The sequence below is a fragment of the Carassius gibelio genome, chromosome B2 (assembly GCF_023724105.1).
Source record: "Carassius gibelio isolate Cgi1373 ecotype wild population from Czech Republic chromosome B2, carGib1.2-hapl.c, whole genome shotgun sequence".
In the NCBI taxonomy this organism is placed as follows: domain Eukaryota; kingdom Metazoa; phylum Chordata; class Actinopteri; order Cypriniformes; family Cyprinidae; genus Carassius; species Carassius gibelio.
This window is the reverse complement of record NC_068397.1, coordinates 3,301,733-3,311,339: the sequence shown is the minus strand read 5'-3', so window position 1 is coordinate 3,311,339 and position 9,607 is coordinate 3,301,733. Positions and strand designations below refer to the sequence as shown.

Genomic DNA, 9,607 nt, shown 5'->3' with positions numbered 1-9,607 from the left:
TAGCTGTTTTTAATAAAAATCACTGCTTGGTGCTCCTGAATGGATGGATTCAAGTCTATATACTGATCTCAACCCATCTGAGCATGCATTGCATTCGATGAAGACAAAACAAAAAGGCAGAAAGACCCACAAACAAACAAGTCAGCTACAGTAAAGCCCTGGCAAAGAATCACAAAAGAGGAAAGGATTCTCAACAAAATATTTAAAAAAAATTACATTTGATTTATGATTATATTTCTTTGTCCAATCACATTTGAGCTCCTGAAAATGGGGGACTGTGTCTAAAAATGGTTGTAATTCCTAAGCATTTTATGTAATATTTTATTTAACCCCTTGAATTAAAGCTTAAAGCATGCACTTGAATTTAATCTCGATTGTATCATTTTGATTCTATTCTGATGTCATACAGAGACAAAATTATGAAAATTGTGTCAGTGTCCAACAGTGGCGTAGCCAGGGGAGGGGCCATGGGGGCACTGGCCCCTCCTGAAAACTGATTGGCCCCCCAGTGTGCCCCCACCCTTCTACTTGTCTGTCACTCACAAATTCAAATTATAATCTTTCAGTTTAGTAAATAACTCATGATTGCGTCGTAGTGGTGGAAATTATGATTCTTTCTAGTGATTCGTTCATTTTCAGTTCGTTCACCAAAATGATTCGTTCAGAATCGTTCACTGATTCGTTCAGTGACCATTTCTTCGTATTACACAAAATAAGCCAGCAGATAGCAAAAAGTGTATTGTGTTGTTATGTCTTAATTCAACGAACGTATTCACTTGTTACAAAAACTGATCTGGCTTTATTAAAATGTGTGTATAATCGCATTCAATATATAAAGTCTAATTAAGTTGTTCAAATGAACAAAGCACAAGGTTTTCTTGCCTAAATAGCATTTTAATTGTTTGGTCAGACAGTTTGTTTATTATATATTCACATTCATCAATCGTGGATTAAACGTGGAGTTGCTAAATATCAAAACAAGCGTATGTGAACAGTACAGTAGCTACTTATAACTGCGCTTTGCATTTTTGCGAGATTGACATGCTAAATGGCAGACTGACCCGGTTTACTCTCATTCATTTCGTTCACGAACGAGATAAGCTATGTACCAGTTCATTTCATTCACGAACGACATGTATCCGTTCATTCAGCTCGTTCACGAATGACGTGTGCCAGTTCAGTCATTTCATTCACGAACGAGATTTACTAAATCATTCAACTAATGCACGAACAACATGTGCTTTGCCGATTGAGAAACGTGATTGGTAAACTGTTTGCCAGAATATACCCTGACCATCAGGTCAGTCATTTCATTCACGAACGAGATGTATCATTCAACTCGTGCACGAACGACATGTGTGCCAGTTCAGTCATTTCATTCACGAACGCTATGTATCATTCAACTCGTGCACGAACGACATGTGTGCCAGTTCAGTCATTTCATTCACGAACGCTATGTATCAGCTCATTCAACTCGTGCACGAACGACATGGGTACCAGTTCAGTAATTTCGTTCACGAACGATAAGATCTCTAGATCTAGTTCAGACTCATATGAAACTTGTTCATTGAAGCGCGTATTCGTTCACTACATTCAACAAATCAAATACTCTGTCACATCTCATACTCGAAGGCTATTGGCTCGAGGTTGAGTAATTCTTTGACAGGATGAAACAGTTGTTACCCGGTGCACTGAGCTGCGCATGCGCTGCTTATAGCGCCGCGCTGCTGTGGAGGGAGGAACTTCACTGAACGAGAAATATGAGTCAGTGGATTACGTGAACGAGAACGATTCGTTCACCTAAAAGATTCGTTCAAAAAGAACGATTCGTTCACGAACGACACATCACTATTGCGTCGCGATGCTTCTCAACGAGGACCAAGAATAGCGAGCTGCTGTTTTCCAACGAAAAAAGCACCTATTTTAAATAGCTTATGTTTTTCGATTAGCGAGTTGTTGCAGTGCAAGAAGTGTTTGGTACTAACGTTAACGTCTTTCGGTTTTAGACAGACCAGGTTCGATGACGATGTTATCTCCTAGAGCAGACCAAGATGCTAATCATTATATTTACTATGCTCCTCTGATGCTGAATGTAAAAGGGGTTTACTGCGTTACGATTTACTTTTTATTTCTCGGCCGAACGCGCAATTTAAAGCAATGGTTTAAAAAAAACTATAATAGCAATTCTAATAAAGTCATTATTGAATCATGCTGTCGATTAGCGACTTTTTTCACTAAAGTGAGGTGACGAAAACAAATCGTGTAATGTTTATCTAACGCTCCACACTTGAGACTTTTTTTTTTTTTTTTTTAAGTCTATATGGGTGAGGCACATGCAAAAACATCGTTTTTTTTACTGGTCAATTTTGAGATTTGGGGCTGTTTGTCTTCAGTAACATGTCTTCTTTCAGACTTGTGGTGAAAAAAAAGTCCAAAATACACATATAGGTCTTTATTTTTCTACACCTTTAGTCTATTTGCGTCTGTAGATTCCTAATAAATTCAGTTGGCGTTCTAAATCACCATGGTGCTCCGCGATTGCTGTCTGCACCCTGGAAAGCTCTCTCTCCCTCCCTTCACAGAAGTTATTGACAAAACGTCATTTGATGACACCCAGAAACATTCTCAAAAAAATCATACATAATTATTTAATGCATGATTAAATAGCAAAATAAATAACTAATACTAAAATAACACTGGACTAATTAAGCTATTTTAAACTGTTTTATAGGATCCACATATTTTACATGTTAAATTAAAGCTACCTTTTTGAACAAGTAGCTTTCTAACAAAGTATGGATATATGATATTTTTAAATCAATATGCTCAAGATTAATTAGCCTTGACATAAGTTGATTTTGTTTATTCATCAATGCAAATTTACTGCAACTGCTGCTATGCAAATTGAATGGGATGTGGATAATAAACAAAAACATATAATGAAATTATATTAAATTTATATTAGTTATATTAATTAATTGTGTATTTATTTCTATGAATTATTAATGTTATTCTGCATTTATACGGCTATTATATATATATATATATATATATATATATATATATATATATATATATATATATATATATATATATATATATATACATTATATAAGGCTATTATAAATAAATTATTATTATTTGTGAGTTGTACACCATTCATACATTGGATTATTTTATTTATTACAGTTTTTCTTTCACTATTGTAAAGTGAAAAGTTAATGCAAATTGTATTAGATTTTTTTTTTATTTAGAGCAGTGAATAACTGCTATTAAAATATAATAGGGTATCACTGTTTATTACTGATTTTAAAGGTTACTGAACTCTTGAAATGATTTGGATATACAGTTCAAACAACACAAGATTGGCCCCTCTGTATTAATCGTGGCCCCTCTTGTGCCCCCCAGTTGAAAAAATCCTAGAATCGCCCCTGGTGTCCAAATATATATGGAGCTAACTGTACATGCATATCATTTTAAACATTAATAACAAAATATCGTAGGACGTTAACGGACAATGAAGAAAACGAGTCTTTAGAGGAAAAATATTGTTAGAGCGGCAGCTTTGATCCTCGACAGACTCTTCGTCATGACATCATTGCCCTGTCAATGGACGCGCGCACAAAACAACCTCAGGATTGCTCGAATCGCGCGGTCACACGCGCTTAAGGAGCAATTTGTCATCAGTGAAGAAGAGACAGAACTGTATCAAGTTGACAGGGAGGCAGACTCATCGCTTCTTCTACCTACTTCTGAAGCCTTTACTTGCTTGTAATCATGGATGCGTCCCTCTTTCAGTTCTTCATAGAGGAATTCGGCGACGCCAACTGTACTCTTATGGATGCTTTTCAGGACACTTTATACGAGAATTCGTCTTTCGCGTCGATGAGTGTCGACGGTGGGAATTAGCTACTGTGTCAGCGCATTTGTTTTATTCAGCTCTTATAATGCACATTAATCAACACCGCTTGTATTTTCCTCTAAGGTCTCTATTGTAACGCCACCACGGATGAAATAGGAACTTGCTGGCCAAGAAGCAACTCTGGACAGATAATTGAGCGTCCCTGTCCAGAGTACATTAACGGGGTCAAATACAACACCACTAGTAAGTGGCTCCTATCTCCTCTCTATTCATTAAAAACGTCCTAAGGTTGGTGCCACCCTTTGCATTTATGTGCATAACCTATTTATCTGCTGGTCAGTCATTCAGTCAAAGTTAAAATATTGCCTATATGGAAAAATATGGAGTCAGTGAGTAGACACATAGATACAATTAGATATTTTATCATTTCTGTTAGAACATTTCACATCTTTAAAGGTCGACTTGAATAGCTTTTGATAATCTTCCTCTCAAAGCTATTTTTACAACGGTTATAAATACAACTGACATGATATTAATAATTTAGCCCATTGCTCACCAATTGTGCTTCTGCAGACAATGTTATCTGCTGTGCCACATGTTCTCTGCCTTAATGTGTGAAATGAAGCAGGACAGTGAAGTTCTCTTACACACACACACACACACACACACACACACATTGTGCATTGCATTTGTTCTAACACTCAGTCTCAGTGAAGCAAGGATAACTTATTTAAGCTGAATATGCCTTAAAATAACATGACATGTTAATGAGTTGGATGGAAAAGTTGTGCTCTTTTGGTGTGTGAGAGATTTTGCATAAAAATTGCATACTTTTTGCATATTTACTGTTATCTGATAACACAGGATATTCAGAAAATAATTATTTAAAACAGTAAATGCATTCATACATAAATTCTACCATGATAGTAGACAATACAGTGGTAAAATCGAACATAAGATGGCTCAATAATGTCTAATATGTTTAAAGCGCATTTATTGTGTGTTAACTTAACTTGTACTTTACATACGGCTTCTGTTTTACTTGATGTTGATTATATTTCATAATAAATGAGTTTTTAAAATATTAGTACATAAATGGACTGCATGCTATAATGAAAGTCCTAATAAATCAGCAATAAATGCCACTGAAAAATGCCAAATTGTAGGAGGCAAATATCATCCCTTAATAAAAAAAGAATACTTTCTGATATTGTTGTGCATATACATGATTATGTAAATGTCATGCATAATTATGTAATCATGACCTCATGATGTTCAGATCATGAAACATTTGTTCAAAAGACATGGAGCAGACATACAGTATTGGATACAGTATGATCTATGTATAATCTCCCCCAGCTGCAGATGATTTTATCATTGCATATTAATATGACTTATGATAACATCGCTGCATGCATATAAATGTGAATTTTCCAAATGTCTCTTATCTGCCTGTAGTTATGATCACAAATCAGTGCTTAGCAGTTTCCTCCTGTGAGCTTGCACAGCGCACAACTTTGTTCAGTGTATTGATGTGACTTTCACATTGGAGAATAATACAGAGCTCCAAGGCATATTTAATCATTTCACTGCTGAGCTCTGAATGTGTATTTCAAATAGAAAAATAGATCTCTGTTTGCTCATAGTGACCTGATGATGCCTCCTTTCTGTGGTTTATAATTAGGTTTATACTGCGTTTCATTCACAAAGGTCAGCACTGTTTGTTTACCATTGTTAATGTCAAAGGCATGTTTAATGACAAACCTAACTTGAAGGATTATTTATAGTTTGCATCAAAGTTATGCGCCATAGCATTGTGTCACTGAAGTCTGCTGTGCAGAGCTGCTGCCCAGGGGACTTTGAGTAGCACTTGTGTCTAAACCCTTCTGTTGGCGAGATCCATGTCTGGGGCTGTCTCCAATCCGTTTTAAGGCTCAGATACTGAGTACTGGTATCTCCCTCTGCTTCACAGGGTAACACTTAAGCTCACTTAAAAGTAATTTAAAATTGTTTACAATTTGATGAAATAATCAGTTACTAAAGATAATATAAATTTGTAGAAAGTGATATGTTAACATTTTACAAACGTGCTGTAAGTAATCTAAAAATGTTGTTGTAAATCATCAAATCATTAATAAATGATTAATGACTAGTTATTGTATTCTGAACTACTAATTTTTACAAATTAGTTAATCTCTCACTACACTTTGGTTGATAATGAACAAATGACAAACAAATCAATAGTAAATGACCAGTCTATAACATTTTGATGTAATGTATCATACTTTTAAATTAGCCCATTAAAATGTAAAAAATGCAAACAAATAGTACATAATTTTTTCATTCCTGTAGCTCATTCCTACAGCTTAACCAGTAAAATTTTTAGGGGTGTCTTCGACTAAGAATTTTCATAGTCGAATCAAAATTTTGGATCTTGCTGATAGTCGACTGATAATCGAATCATATGTTTGGGGTTCAAGTCAGAGTCAAGTCAGACATTCGACAGTCATAAGTACGTTAACACACAGGGAAAATGTTTAACGGACACCTCGCAGATACAAACGGGGTAATAATGTTTTATGTTTTTATTAAAAGATATTTAACATTAAACGTCAGTGAAACCCTAAGAATTCACAACATTTTTTACAAGTGCTCTCCTTATAACATTATGTATATGGCTGTAGCCTAGTTATTGATGTTCTGCATTTCTGTTTTGAGCTGCGTACGTATTGAAGTATTTGATAGCAGGTTTTTAATCAATGAGATTTAACTCATAATTTATCTCATATAGAATATGCTTTGTTATTTGTACAACATAAAGTTAATATGATGAATTATAGGCTATCTGCACAAAATGCATATGAACGTGTCTGCATACCTCTGAATTAATTATTTTTGTGGACGCGTTCTTCACATAAAAAACAACAAGCAGGAACACAGCAACTAAACACTAAAAATTCACAGCACTTTATTATAGTAGTGTTCTCATTATAATGTTATGTATATCAGGGCTCCAAACAAAAAAATAGAGTAAGGAGCCATTGGCTCTAATAAGAAAAAAACGTAGGTGCCAAATGATTTTTTTAGGTGCCACAGAATAAAAGTGTTTTATTTATTTTATTATTATTTTTTTTATTTATTAACAATTTAACTTTTCAATCATATTGTAATTTGTTTAGGCCTCATTTTTTATTTATTTATCAGGATTTTAATCTATCTTATAGATGACCTTGGAACTAAGATTCACTTAAAGTGGGAACTAATGTCTTTTTCAACTTGAAATATTCATTCACGCATTATTACACAGAATCTGTACCAAAATATCATGGACCATAAGCATCACTTGGTCACTGAGTGTAGTTTGGGCTCCTTCTCAATGCATCCTGGAAATGTCATACACTCTTAAAAATAACGGTGCTTCACAATGCCATAGAAGAACCTTTTTTGTCTAAATGTTTCATAAAGAACCTTTAACATATGAAGAACCTTTGCATTTCACAAAAGGTTTGTGGCAAAAGAAGGTTCTTCAGATTATAAAAAGGTCAGGAAGAAATGGTTCTTAAAAAAGCCTTTTTTTTTCTTTTTTTTTTCTTTTTCTTTTAATTTAAAAGGGACAATGCACATTGATGAACACAAGGACAATGTCCAAATGTAAATGAGCCAGATATAGCCGTACAGACTCATTTTCATCTGGAGTCCCTGGTAGGTTGTTATTATAAGACTGTAAAAAACATTGCATACATACTCATTCAAAACATAAACAGATTACATAGACACAGTTAACATCAAACAAGCACAAATAATGTCACACAGAATATATCAACCTGTGAGTAAATAACTGCACTGCTGCAGATTATGACAACATATTTGATTGTCCAGCAACCACTGTTTTATAGTTTTTGAAAAGGTGGGGAGAGAGGTAATGTTTCTTAGTTCTGTAGGTATTGTGTTCCAGGTATGCGCTGCACGGTAGAAAAAGGCTGACTGTCCAAAGGAACCTTTCCTATATGATATTTTACAATCACCTCTAGAAGTCGCTCTGGTGGATGCGTTAAGATTTTGTTTAACAAATTCATTGAGTGGAGGGGGGGCTAAACCATGGAACATTTTATACACAAGCAAGATTTCAGCAAATTTGACCATATTTTCCCAGTTTAAAAAACCATGTTTCTTTAAAATATTACAATGATGACTTATTATCCATAGTTTTCAAAGCCAGTTTATAAAGTGTTTCTACTGACTGTAATGCAGTGCTTCCTGTCTGCGTCCAGCTGGTCATAAAGTAGTTCATATGTGACAATATCATGGCATCGATGTACAACTTTGAGGCCTCTGTAGTCAAATTACTTCTAATATGCCTAAAATTTATCAAGTTAAATTTCATTTCTATTTACAACTTTTTAAACTTGTGATTTAAATGTCAGTTGTGTGTCTAGTATTATACCTAAATATTTAAACTCCTGTACAACTGACAGTGTTCTTCCTGCTACACTAACGACTGGATCGGGATCTTTATTTGCCGATTTCGAAAAGAACATGCATACAGATTTACTGGTATTAAGATGTAAACAAGAGTTTGTTAGCCAATTAGAAATATTGACCATAGTAGCTGATAGTTCCTTGGCAGCTTGCCTCTTGTTTTTTGCATGTACATATATAACCGTATCATCAGCGTACATCTGACAAGTTACTGCAGAAAGACAAACTTCAGGTAGATCATTAATATACAGGCAGAACAACAGAGGACCCAAGTTGAACCTTGCGGTACCCCCAAGTCATTATCAGTTACTTGGGAAGTTTTATGGCCTATGTGAACACATTGTTTTCTATCTAAAAGGTATGATTGTATCCATTTGATGACACTGGATGAAAAATTAAACTTTGATAACTTTGTTATTAGAATCTCATGATCTACTGTTTCAAAAGCTTTCTTCAAATCAAGGAAGACTGCCCCAACTACACCTCCTTGGTCAAGTTTAGACTTTATATTTTCCAAAAGAAAACAATTAGCGTTTTCAGTGGAATGATGTTTCCTAAAGCCAAATTGCATTGGATGTAATGTAAAAGATGTAGCATTTAAATGAAATGTTATCTGTTCAGAGATCCATTTTTTGGCAATTTTTGATACTGATAGAAGAATACTGATGGGTCTATAATTACTAATAGTCATATAATCACCTGATTTATACACTGGTGTAATTGCAGCATCAATGATTGACTGATTAATCATTTTTGTAATAGGAGGAATGAGTGCCTACTTATGAGCTTTAATAAATATTGTGTCCATTCCGTAGACATCCTTTGCCCTTGAACAATTTAAGGAGGAAATGATCATGCACACTATGGAATTAGTCACTTCTCTAAAAGTTAAAATGGGAGCATTAGTATTCGGAGGAGCGATAGAATAGTTCAATCCCCGGGAATTGTGGGTCAAAGTTTTTATAGAATCAAGGAAATAAGTATTAAATGCTATGGCCACTCTACTTGAATAATCAATCAAATTTCCATCTATATTTAATTCGATTTTTTTTATTAATGGTATTATATCTCCTGATTTTTTGCTTTAGCCTTTTTGAGCTCTTTTACAACCTTATTTCTCAGTGTGGTAAATAGATGTTCTTATGATCCACTTTGTTCCTGAGAGCCATCTTAAGAGCTTGGTTCCTTTGTTTCATGAGTGACCTTATGTTTTCATTCAACCACGGTAGATATTTTTTTTTTGCCTGGTTTATATTTCACTTTCCT

The 9,607-nt window shown here is 34.6% G+C and overlaps 1 protein-coding gene across 1 annotated transcript in view; it reads left to right on the top strand.

The window, feature by feature from the left end:
- Positions 1-3,649: 3,649 nt before the first annotated feature.
- LOC127951071 (corticotropin-releasing factor receptor 2) overlaps positions 3,650-9,607 on the top strand; it is a 125,377-nt gene continuing 119,419 nt past the window's right edge. Inside the window, exons 1-2 of the mRNA XM_052548704.1 lie at positions 3,650-3,898; positions 3,986-4,105. Coding sequence (XP_052404664.1) covers positions 3,778-3,898; positions 3,986-4,105 — 241 coding nt within the window. The 5' untranslated portion in view covers positions 3,650-3,777. The remainder of the gene's footprint in view (positions 3,899-3,985; positions 4,106-9,607) is intronic.